The sequence below is a fragment of the Eutrigla gurnardus genome (assembly GCF_963514095.1).
Source record: "Eutrigla gurnardus genome assembly, chromosome: 1".
Taxonomy (NCBI): Eukaryota; Metazoa; Chordata; class Actinopteri; order Perciformes; family Triglidae; genus Eutrigla; species Eutrigla gurnardus.
Window position 1 is genome coordinate 36,155,129 of NC_139915.1, and position 13,138 is coordinate 36,168,266.

The window sequence follows — 13,138 nt, forward strand, 5'->3', positions numbered from 1 at the left end:
GGATAGTCCATTCCTCAAAAGCAAGTATTCATGGCAATGAAACTGCCAGTGTCATCAAAATGAAAGTTTTGACACCATTGTTTATGAACAAGATAGTCAAATGGCTTTGTCATGTTTTCATTATGACAGTTTATTCTCTCAGTGTTTTCCAATGCAAAGGTCAGAACTCGGTGACGCTACCTGGAAATGCTCAAGACAGCACTAGACACTACTTGTACAGCCAGTTGAAAACTACAGTAAAGCCTCGGTTATGCTTCCGCGTAGTGATCACGCAACGGCCACGCAGTTGCTTGGAGACCGTGATGGTGAGGTTTACGTGTCGAAATGCAATTCAATGCCACACCAGTAGAGTCGCTATGTTTTTGTAAAGACTGACCGACCGACCGAGACTCTTGTTTGTTCAAGTAGCTCCGATGTAAACCCAGCTTAGTTTAGCTGAGCTTAGTCTAGATCCACTTCTTTGGCATTAGCTGTGACGTTAGCCAAGTTAGCTTCTCTCTGACTCTTAACTTTTCTCTGGCTGGTCTAGACCTGATTTATCCTCCAAGGAGAGTCCAGGTTCAGTTCTTACCTTCCATCAGCAGCTTGTTCAGCCATAGACCGTTCACTGGGTGAATGGAGGAGTTTTCTGTGTGAAAGATAGAGAGAGGAAAGAGCAAAAGGAGGAGAGTATTAATCAAAGTTAGGGAGAGGAAAGGAAAAAAGACAGAAAATAATAATAATAATAATAAATATATAAGGAGAGGGTTATCTCTGGTCAGGCTCTGTGGACAAAGAGGCATTGGCGTGGCTATGGGGCAGTCAGAACCGGTCAGGACAGCTGGATCCGGGAAGAACTTTCTGGATTTATTTATTATTTAAATGTAGATTTTAACTTGATGATACAAGTTTAAATCTGTCTCCCGTCTCCTCCTCCTTGCTGCCTTGTCCTCACCTCCTTTGGGCCGCCACCAGACCCAGCAGGAGGTGGCTGGCCTGTTGAGGCTCAGATCCCCTTTAGAACAGACCCTCCTCTACGTGAGGTTGTCATGAAGTCTGGGATTAACGATTCTGGGATGTCGTGCATGGAGCGGGTTTGTAGCTCCACTTTCTTTCATCAGTTTATTTTCTTTAGTAACAATATGCGTTTGTATTAACAGGTCTGGTTTTTGCAGTGTTACAATGCTGTTTTGGGGAAATTCCAGGCTATTGCATGTCTTTAACTTCCTCGTGACGTTAGAAGATCCAGTTTGTTGTTTATGCTGTCAAGCAGACTGACCTTAATTTATGTGGTGTGTCGGTCGTCTGTGTCTGTTGCCGAGTCTTTCTTTTTCCTTTTGGCTGGGGTGTTTTCAGGGTCAATGCCGTTTTGCTGGTAGACCGGTCACTCTTTATGGACACACAGCTGGGTCCAGGTCCAGGTCCAGGTGAGTCTGGTCTCTGCTGCTGCATCCTGATACAATATATACACTTTAAGATTCTCACTAGTTAAGCTTCATTAATCAGTTTGCTTTGGTTATATTGATGAGTCATGTTCTGAGAGTTGATGCTAGTGTCAGGATCAATACTTTGAATGGATCTGGGTCACATGAGACCACGTGGACATGTGAACACTCGTCTTAGTGCTACACTCACACTAGGAGCAGTGGACAACGTTTCCGTTGCATTAGAACTGTATGGGGTGACAATGATGGGAAAACGGAGTTATGACTCTTAAAAAACTTTACATTTTGGTTGCTAACTCTCCACTGGGCATCGGACGGTTCTGGCCTCCACGTAGTCCATTACCTCCTGATAATAGACACGTCCTCGGGCATTATCAGTTACCTTAACACCTAAAATAAGAGTTTGCTGGATATAAAGTGTCTTACTTTACTACTCTATAACCTCCCTTGAGTGAGAGGAAGACGGTGCTCGAGTTTGGTGTCTGTTGGTTTGGAGTCTTTTTGTTCTTAGCTTAGCTTAGCTTAGCCTCCCCACTACTCTTCTTTGACATTAGCCTTCATGTTAGCCAAGTTAGCTTCTCTCTAACTCTTAAGGTTTCTCGGCGTCTATGAGTCTTTTCTTTCAGAAGGTTTTCTCCTCACTGTCTCTTTAAGGTTTGATTGTATATTTATTATTTTGTAGTTTAATCCCAGTTAAAAACCATTTAATTGGTCCTTTCTGTGAGAGTTTCAGTGAAACACGACACTGTCACTCTCTCACATCATCGTGGCTCAGAAGACCTGACGGGTTGCAGGATTCAGGGCTGGTGGACTCTGAGTTACTGTTTAAGGGGGCTGGTCTAGACCTGATTCATCTGCTAAGGAGAGTTCAGGTTCAGTTCTTACCTTCCATCAGCAGCTTGGTCACCTTTAAACATAATAGGGCGACCCATAGACGCGTCACTCTTCATGGACACACAGCTGGGACCAGGTCCAGGTCCAGGTCCAGGTCCAGGCGAGTCTGGTCTCTGCTGCTGCATCCTGATACAATAAATACACTTTAAGATTCTCACTAGTTAAGCTTCATTAATCAGTTTGCTTTGATTATATTGATGAGTCATGTTCTGAGAGTTGATGCTAGTGTCAGGATCAATACTTTGAATGGATCTGGGACACATGAGACCACGTGGACATGTGAACACTCGTCTTAGTGCTACACTCACACTAGGAGCAGTGGACAACGTTTCCGTTGCATTAGAACTGTATGGGGTGACAATTTAAGATTCTCACTAGTTAAGCTTCATGAATCCGATAGAGAGAGCGAGAGAACAGAACATTGTCTACCAGCAGGAGACCAAGGAGTTAACTGGGCTAGTTGGCAGGCTAATGTTGCTAGCTATAGAGCTAGCTGAGTATGTGCTAGTTATCTAGAGAATCAGTGTTTAGACCGGGACCGACTGTATTTGCCATGAAGCCCTGTCTGACATCTGCAGGTAGTTTCTCCTTCCTGGTTTGATTCAGGAAGTCCCTGAATGCACCTTTCCCCGTTTAGAGAGCTTCCATGACTGTCCCAGATGACCCAAAGCATGCTGTCCCACATTAGCATCAGATTTGAGAAAGTGGGACGACTAGAGACCAACAAACCAAAACACATTCCAACAACTCGATGCATATTTTGTTGCTTGAATGAATCACAAACATGATTTGATGATTATTTATGACTGATTTATATCCTCAACATTCATTTAGTCAGAATCCTATACGTCACTGACAGCTTCTGATTGACATTAGCCCTGCCCCTTTTCTGTGACCCCGCCCCCTTGAAGCTGCGTCATTTCAGTCTAAACCTAGTAACCGTCCTGATGACTAGATTTAGTTGGAACAGGAAATAAAGGGACTGGAGATCAGGCGTGTCCCACATGAGCCCAGTTTTCTAGATGTGAGTCAAAAGCACAAACGGCTGGTGAACTGGATAACTTCACAGCTATGCAGCCGACGGAGTAAACAAGCAAACAAGAACCAGGACAAGAAGAGCTCGTCTTCCTTCCTAAATCACATTTAACATTTAACAACTCATATTTGTACTTTCTACTCATCACATTTTCAAAACAGGCTTGTTACTTTAGTTTTAATACATTTGAGGGGAATCAACGATTATTTATTTTCTCATTAATTTGACGAGAGTTTCAGTTGGTCTTGTCAACAAACAGCCAGTAGAATTGTCCTTCATAGTGATACTTTTTACTTCCGGATGTCAGAGCCAGTACTTTTACACTTTGACTTGAGTAAAGAAGTAGAACCAGTACTTCTACTTTCCCCAGAGTATTTTTGAACACAAGTATGCGTACTTCTACTCGAGTACAGGACGTGTGTACTTCATGGTATCTCCACACATCCAGCCAGCGTTACACAAGAACAGGTCTCCGGTAAACCAGCACCAACGTGATCCGCATCACGGAGCCACAAGCAGCCCACATATCAGTAATCACAAGTTCCCATCGGCTGTCGTCAGCTTACCTCAGGCCGCCGTCGACAGGTGATCACAGACAGCAAGGGCTTCAGTCTTCACATGAATATATGAGGCTGGTTCCAGATGAGCCGCGCCTCGTTGGGGAAGTAGATGTGATCAACAGGAGGCGGAGAGAAACGCTGCAGTCTAACCACACAAACAGCTACTTCCTGTTCCATGGGACGGGGACCTGTAGCCTACTTGTGCTACAGGTGAGAAGTTTCCTTTTCGTTTTCTCCCATCCACGTACTGTTTTAATTTGCCCAGCAGAGGTCGCTGTTCTCCCTCCTGTATATCTTGTCATGGTTTTGAGGAGATTTGTTGTTACGTTGAAATGTTTTCCTGCCCATTTAAATAGCTCTGTCACATCCTGTGATATTAAAATGATGTGTTTATGTGTTTGATGTATTTTGGGGTAACACACTGCCGCCTTGTATGGTGAGGGAACAGAGGTACAGAGAAAGAAGGAACGGCAAAGAATGTGTGTTCATGTCTTCTGCAGAAAATCAATAAAGCTCAATAAAGTCATTAGTGTCAAGGCCAGACACTTCCAAACCAGACAATACAGTGGTGCTAACAATCTTCTTTTGACCCATTGTTCTCAATAAGATGTTAGCTGGTTTGCCCTTTAACCCCAGTCTCTTTGCCAAATTCGCAGTACAGAAAGTTCCTGAACTCCCAGGATCCATAAATGCATATGTTTGCACAACTTTATGACTTCTTTGACTTTTAACCTGAACTGCCACAATGGAGAAGACAGTGTCCTCGTCACCGGCCCCAATATGACCACATGTCTGAGACTGTCCAGATAAAATGCTCAGCGAGGAGCTCACAGGTTCCTGTGCTTCTTGGAAGGATGTTCTTATATCCTTTCGCTCGATGTGAAGGACTGATGGATGCTTCTGATGACACACACTACAATCCAAGCGACTCCTACAGTCTTTGCTTGTGTGACCAACCTTTAAGCAGCCAAAACAAATTCCATTTTCTTTTATGAAACTTATCTTGTCCCGTTGCATCTTCAACTTAAAGTGATTGCATGTATCCAAAGAGTGACTATTTTGTCGGCAAAATAAACAGCATTTGAGGTTGCTTTGGGCAGAAGAGGACTTGATCCTCTTATCCATGTTGCTTTGATTTCCTTCTTTAACTGCAGTGACACTGGTGGCAAAAGTGCTCTCCTTTCTCCTTTGCTTTGTATGAGCAGCATTGGAGGCCTTGCTGCAGCTAATCAATTGTAAGTCATGAATATTGCCAAAAAGTGGGTCAGAGACTATTTTGACTTGTTTCTCCACAAAGGTCACAAGGTCAGTGAATACTGGTCTGACTCCCCTTTCCTCCTGCAGATCACATGCAACATTTCTCCATTTTTCCCTTAGCTTATACGGAAGTTTCATCACAATGTTTCTGAGGTTGGATGGCATGTCCAACTCCTTCATGTAGATGATTTGCTGTGTTAAGTTGCAGCAACCTCGAAGAAACAGAGAAAATGATTGCAGTGCTTCAACATCTTCTGGCTTTATGAGAGGCCAGTTAAGAATTTTGTCCATGTAAGCAGAAGCAATTTTGTACTCGTTGCCAAAATGTTCAGCAAGAAGGTATTTAGCTCTTTGGTATCCTTGAGCAGGGGGTAGATGCTGACAACTCCTTACCAGTTCTCTTGGCTGCCCCCTGGTGTATTGCTTCAGAAAATTCAAGCAGTCACTCAAGTTATTTGTCTTTTGTTCCACACAGTTTTCAAAGGCTCTAATAAAGGACTGAAACTGAAGAGGATCGCCATCAAACACAAGAATATTTCTTGTTGGCAGAGCAGATGTTACATTTTGTTGAACCAACAATGCAGTGATGTCATTCTGTCTTTGCATGATGTTCACAATATCATTCTGGGTGTTATCATTGGATACTGCGTTCAGATATGATTCATGTCCTGTCTGTTGATCATCATGATCCACTTGTGCTGTTTGTGCTTGGCTGCTATTTAACACTGATCTGTTGTCCCTTTGTGTTAATGCAGATCGTTGTTTAGGCCTGACAGTCACAGCCTGGGTCGCAGGATGAGACTCATTCAGAGCATCCTTCGTATCCCTCTTTTCTGGAACAAAGCGATCAGCATCGGGATTCAGTTGGCTTATTCTTTGAGTGCTGTTCCTTTCAAAATATGAATTCATTCCATCCGAACCTGTAGAACCACACTTTGAATTCATCTCCAGCACATGAAGTTTTGCATTGGCTTCAGCAAGTTCAGTTTCCATAGCCAACTGTTCCTTTTCCCGTTTTATTTCCTCCTCTCTGGCTTCCAGTAAATGTTTCCTTTTTAATGCTGCAATGCGCTCCATAAGTGCGGCTTTATCTGCTTCTACTTTTATCCTCACAGATGAGGTGGATGACACTCTGGATGACTGAGTGTGTGATCTGGGATGATTCTCCTTTAAACATGAGATGTTAGAAGCACTGTCCTCAGGATTAATTTCATCAGAAAGCACACTTTGGTTGTCAGGAGGTTCTGTTTCATTGTCATTTGATTGCACATATGGGTGACCAGCTTCAGATAACCAACTCTTCACCTTTTCAGTGAAATCACACAACTTGATCGTTTTTTCTTGAAAATATTCAGTTTGCCTCTCAGATTCACCCTTTGGCAAACCCAGATTTATGACATCTTCGTGCATATCATTAGCTTCATCATGACACTTAATGAGCTTAGTTAAGCAAGATTGCACAGGTTTCACATTATCAGTGGATTCCATCAAGACACGTATTTGTTCCATGTACTTCTTAGCCTGTTTGCATTTTAAAGACCTCTTTTCTTGGCACGTTTGCATATAAAATGCCAAACCTTTCATTGTAAACTTGACGCTCCGTTTTTCAGGTGGCAAAGACGGAGCGTCACTCTTTGTTTTTGATGCGACGTTGGACATTGTCTCTTTGTCTCAAACCCTTTTGAACCCGCTTTGCTTTCCACACTCTTTTTTTCCAGTGATCACAATACGGATAAACATGATTTGTTGCATAGGCAGACTTTGCACCACGGCTCTATGAATGAATCTCCGGCGTGGCTATTGCGCAATCACTTTGCGCATCATCCAAACTCCGACAACTTCTTATAACTCCCAATATTCATCAATCTTCAGTGAAACAATGATTCCAGCACTCCAATAGTTAAGCCGTTTTCCAATACAGCATCCAGATGAATATTTTCACATACCGATGATGTTGGGTAGTTTTGTGCGATGTCCGTTCTTCAATCCCGACGGTCTTTCCACATGACGAGCAAACAATCTTCTTCCACATGCGAGTAGGCTACTACAAACTTCCAAAAGGTTCATCAACAAAAAATGTCCACTTCAAGGGCGTTTTTTTACTTTGTGTAGTGGCGGATTTATTCTAAATAATGTCCTTTGTCCAAATAAAAAACATTATCAACAAATTCTAAATCAAAAAGCCACTGAGGCACTGAAAAAAGTGAATCTTACGCAGGTTGTGTGTGACAAAACGATTTTCCAGCCATTGGGTACGGTTTTGAGGTTTATTTTTCTATTTGGGTGGCAAACAATTGACAACGCCATCTGTGTCTTTTTGCCCTGTCACCCTGGTAAAAAACCATGAACCCTTCCCAGTGCCTGTCTCCACCCCCTGCCTAGTCATATATATAGATTCACCCGTGCCAGTGCCTTCAAAACAAAAGCCTAATCAAATATTCAAAAATCACAAAAACAATGCTACTAATATTGTAATCAAACTAATTAACTAACTTATACTCATCAAGACATTAACAAAATAAATAAATGGTGAAATTATATTACAAATAAATGAATAGCTCCAACACAAGTTATTAAAGATACCTTGAAAAGTGAAATTAAAATGGTTTGGAAAATAATGATGATGAAGAAGTGACTCCAGCTATTCTCTGGGATGCACTAAAAGCGGTGATCAGGGGTCAAATAATAGCCATCTCCTCATATGAGAAGACAATTAGAGAAGAAAAAGTTAGAACATGAGAAGAGGACTTGAAGAGACGACAGAACCAACATGCAAAGTCTCCCCAAGATGACAACAAACATAAGATTATACAATGAAAAAAAGAAATAGATGAAATAAATACTCAGGAAATCCAAAGAAAACTCCTTTTCACAAAGCAACAATACTATGAAGTCGGTGGGAAATCACTGAAACTTCTATCATAGAAGTTAAGAAAACAACAAGCGGATAGAACTAAACATAAAAGAAGACATTCTGCAACAAAAGAAATAGAAACGATGACTTCCGGTGACGCAATGAACGTGCTTGCAGCATAGCAGCCGAGCTCCGCTGGACAATACAACAGATTAGAGTGACAACAATAATATTTTGATGCCGAAACGCTAAAAAGACATTCATGAAGCATGAGTTCCTCCGCCGGCCAAAGGAGACAGGACAAACCCGACCCTTCACGAGGAAAAGTGGAGAATAAGCCGAATCAACCGAGCCCACCTAGCAAAAACATGGCTAGTAGCAACATGTGTCCGTCTCCGCCTGATAAATCGATACTGGAGGAGTTGAAGAGACTCCGAGAAGAAAACCAAGACGGACACAACCACACCAAATTGGCCCTTGGCCGTGTTGAACAAACTGTTTCGGACATAAAAGACCAACTGATGGAACACGAAGAAAGAATGGGAAGAATGGAGGAGAGAATTGGGGCGGCCAAGGATGCGGAGATACGCCACCACAGGGCACTGAGATACCTGCTGCACCGGGATATTGAACTCTCGGCAAAATGCGACGACATGCAAAACAGGCTGAGAAGAAACAACATCAGGATCTTTCAAATCCCGGAAGACAGTGAAGGTAAAGATATGGCTGGATTTATTAAAGACCTGCTCCAGAAGGTACTTAAATTACCACCAGACCAGGACATTAAGATTGAAAGAGCACATCGCTCTCTTGTGGCCAAACCCAGAGAAGCTACAGCCCCCCCAAGATCGATCATAGTGAGATTTTTGGATGCAGCAGTGAAGGACACAATCATCAAGCAGGCATGGAGCCAGGGTCCAGTCCTCTTTCAAGGAAAGCGGATCTACTTTGATCAGGACTATTCCCCCGACCTACAGCAGAAACGGATGAGGGTACACGAAGTTATCAAGCAACTTAAAAAGAAAGACATACAGGCGAGATGTCTATACCCAGCCCAATTACGCATCAAGTTGAAGACCTTTACATCACTAACAGGTGCCGCGACGCTGCTGAGAGAGCTGGGGGTTAACGTGCGCCACGAGGAGAGGGAGCGCATCGAGGAAGAACTGAAGGATGGATGGAGGAGCCAAGAAGGGAGAAAAAGGAGAGCGTTTCTGTCAGCAGCTGACTTTAAGGCCCTTCTGCAGGAGAAAGATTGAAGTGACTATGTCATTAGGATGGATAAGAAAAACAAAAAACTTGTGTCAACCAAATCGGTGGTAAGATTGACAACCACACATTAGGTTATGCAACTAACGGGCTGCTACCACAAAAAAAAAAAACACAAGCGTCAATAGATTATCTTTTTTTTTTCAAACATATATTGTTGTCACATAATAAGGTGATGTGTTAGTCCAAGGAGGCTATGCTTGAATATATGAGTGGATTACACTCATCTGGACCTCTTTTACACTTTAATGTAATATTGGTCACACTCGCACTTTTTGTGCTTTTGTCCACAGAGAGGGTAGGTCACACCTCTCTGCCCCAACATCACCGGGGATCTGACGCAGTTTTAGTTCAGTTCCAGCGTCAGATTGATGAAGTGGAAGGTCAGTTTTGTGTTATCTATATTGTTCTTTATTCTTTGTTTTTCCTGACATATCCTACAGACAATGTTTTGTTAGTGATTAGACTTATTTTGTTAAAACAGGTAGAGAGCTATATCACAAGACCATACGAGGATCATGGCTGAGTTGAATTTCATAAGCTACAATATAAGAGGAATTAATAACCCAATCAAAAGGAAAAAAAATCTTGGGACAATTAAAGAAATTGCATTGTTCTGTTGCTCTAATCCAGGAAACGCACTTGTCGCAGTCTGAGCATTTAAAACTGAAGAGAGAATGGGTTGATCAGGTCTACAGCGCATCATGTGGGAGGAAAAAGAAGAGAGGGGTTGCAATACTGTTTAATAAATCTGTGTACTATAACAATGAGAAAGTTTTTCAAGATGATGAAGGTCGATATGTTATGGTGATAGGCACAATTGGAGGGAAGAAGATAACTATACTTAATATATACGCCCCAAATGAAGACTGTCCTCATTTTTTTAAAAAGATAGCAACCTTAGTGGCAGATAAAAGTGAGGGGGTTATAATAGTGGGAGGCGACTTTAACTGCACCTTGGATTCAAAATTGGACAAGTTACCTGCAACAAGAAAACCTCAATCCAAAATGTCCAAGGGGTTATCAGATATGATGAAGGAATTGGGTCTAGTGGACATCTGGCGACAACTCCACCCTAATGAGAGAGACTTTACCTACATGTCTCATGTACATGGGAGCTATTCAAGGATAGACCTCTTTTGTATATCAAAAACTGAACTATATAGAATAAAAGACAGCACACTTGAACCAATCTCTATCTCAGATCACGGCCCTGTGACCATGAAAATTAACTTAGGAGTAGACAGCCACTTTAGATATTGGAGACTTAATGTTTTATTATTAACAGATATGAATATTAGACAGGAATTAAAAGAAGCTTTGACTGAGTACTTCATTATAAATGATGATGGTAATGTCTCCCCCTCGGTTGTATGGGATGCCAGTAAAGCCACGATGAGAGGAAAGATTATTTCTATAGGATCTAGAATTAAGAAACAAAGACTCGCTAAACAACAAGGATTGGAAGCTGAAATAAAAAAATTAACAAGAGAACACAAACAATTTGGAGAGAAAGACATTCTTAAAAAATTAAAGGAAGTTAGACAACAATTGGATGAGGTTCTGACATATAAGGCAGAGGGAGCTCTGAGATATACTAACAGAAAGTATTATGAGATGGGGAATAAAGCTAGCAGGCTATTGGCCTTTCAGCTCAGAAAAGCCCAATCTAACCGTGCAGTTCCCAAAATTAGGAACCCTGAAACCAATCAGGTTGAGACCGAACCCACAAAAATATCAGACTCATTTGCCACGTATTACAAACAACTATATAAGGCTGAAGAACTAGAACTTAAGGAAGAAAAAACATCAGAATTTTTAAGATCCCTTAAAATGAATAAAATATCAAATGAAGAGGCAGAACTTCTAATAAAACCCATTACAGAAAGTGAAATTAAAGAAAACATTACTAAACTTAAAAACAACAAAACACCAGGAACAGATGGTTTCTCTGGAGAATACTATAAAATATTTGTGAATGAGCTCACACCCATATTGTGTAAATTATATAATTATGTTTTAAAATCAGGAGACCCCCCAAATTCATGGTCGGAAACCATATTAACAGTGATTCATAAGGAAGGAAAGGACCCCCTTCTGTGCACTAGTTATCGCCCAATAAGTTTACTTTGTGTAGATTATAAAATCCTCACCTCGATAATAACCACTAGAATCCAAAAAAACATAAAAAAATTAATAGAACCAGACCAGACAGGATTTATATTAGGACGTCAAGGAACAAACAATATAAGGAGAGCCCTGAATTTGCAGGCAATAGCGGCAAGGGACAAACAATCATCAATGCTTCTCGGCCTAGACGCCGAGAAAGCATTTGATCGAGTAGATTGGGTTTTTCTGAAGCAGACACTGATAGAAATGGGCTTTGGGAGGGAATTTGTAGCCTGGATAAATCTATTATATAAAGAGCCCAGCTCCAAAGTTAGAGTTAATGGTCATTGTTCTAGCTTTTTTAGGATAGAACGAGGGGTGAGACAGGGAGACTCATTGTCACCCATCCTGTTTACTCTTAGTATTGAACCTCTGGCAGAGGCGATACGCCAAAATGTACAGATTCAAGGGATAACGGACGAAGGAGGTTCAGTTCATAAGATAGCTTCATTCGCAGATGATATTTTGCTTTTTGTAAAAAATCCACTTTCTTCCATCCCTGCACTTATGAACTGCCTACATAAATATGGGTCACTGTCTGGATACAAAATCAATGAAAATAAATCAGAAGCCATGATGATTTCAGGTACCTGGCCTACACAGCTGAATAGTACTGTCTCTTTTCGCTGGTCCAAACAAGGATTTAGATATTTGGGAATAAGGATTACACCCAACCCCACTCAACTGTTTGAGGCAAATTACAACAAATTAATTAAACAAATAAAAAATGATGTGACACGCTGGGAAGTCCTACCCCTGTCTTTAATCGGCAGAATAGAGACGGTAAAAATGAACCTATTACCCAGACTTCTTTTTTTGTTTCAATCCCTCCCTATTAGAGTGCCCGTTTCTACCTTAAAAATGTTAGATAAACTAATTTTAACATTTATATGGCAAAAGAAGAGACCGAGGGTAAGATTAAAATCTCTTCAACTATCCAAAGACAAGGGAGGTTTGGGTCTACCAAACCTCAAAAGTTATTACTGGGCTGCACAAATAAATGCAATAGTGGCATGGCTCAGAAACGACCGAGAGGCAATATGGACCAAGATAGAACAAGACTCTGTTAAGGGCGCTTCCTTATCAGTACTCCCATTTATGGATATAAAGTCAGTCAATAAAATTAAAATAAAGAATGAATGGATAAAACACACTCTGAAAGTCTGGACAATAGTAAAAAAAATGCTCGGTGGACCAGTGTCAATTTCAAGAGCCATGTTGATAGTAGGAAATATAGAATTCCCACCTTCCCTGTGGGATAGCGGGTTTAGAAGGTGGGCCGACAAAGGTCTCCGTACAATTAATCAACTTTTCAGAGGAACAGAATTTAAATCATTTTCTCAACTTCAAGAACAATTTGACCTCCCATCGAAGGATATATACAGATACCTTCAGATAAGACATTATGTTACAAACCATAAGGAAAAGGAAATGGTTAGTAAAAACCCAAATGAAATAGAAGAATACTTTATTAGTGTTTTAGAGAAACATTTCCCAACAAAAAAACACTTATCTAATATTTATAAAAGGCTAGCAACGAGCGCTTTACAAAACACGGAGTACATTAAAGAAAAATGGGAATTGGAACTGAATGTTATAATTGAAGATTCTACATGGGAGGACATATGGGCAGGCTGCCATAAGGGAATTAATAGTCAATTATGGAAAGAGTTTG

At 41.2% G+C, this 13,138-nt stretch overlaps 2 protein-coding genes across 2 annotated transcripts in view; both read right to left on the reverse strand.

The window, feature by feature from the left end:
* Positions 1–13,138, reverse strand: part of LOC311018579 (uncharacterized protein) — a 722,019-nt gene that overhangs the window by 575,899 nt on the left and 132,982 nt on the right. The window contains exons 13-15 of the mRNA XM_084017608.1: positions 2,310–2,444; positions 1,259–1,432; positions 572–628 (exon numbers count right to left, since the gene is read on the reverse strand). Coding sequence (XP_083873734.1) covers positions 572–628; positions 1,259–1,432; positions 2,310–2,444 — 366 coding nt within the window. The remainder of the gene's footprint in view (positions 1–571; positions 629–1,258; positions 1,433–2,309; positions 2,445–13,138) is intronic.
* LOC311018753 (stonustoxin subunit alpha-like) overlaps positions 1–13,138 on the reverse strand; it is a 136,592-nt gene that overhangs the window by 17,702 nt on the left and 105,752 nt on the right. The window lies entirely within an intron of this gene.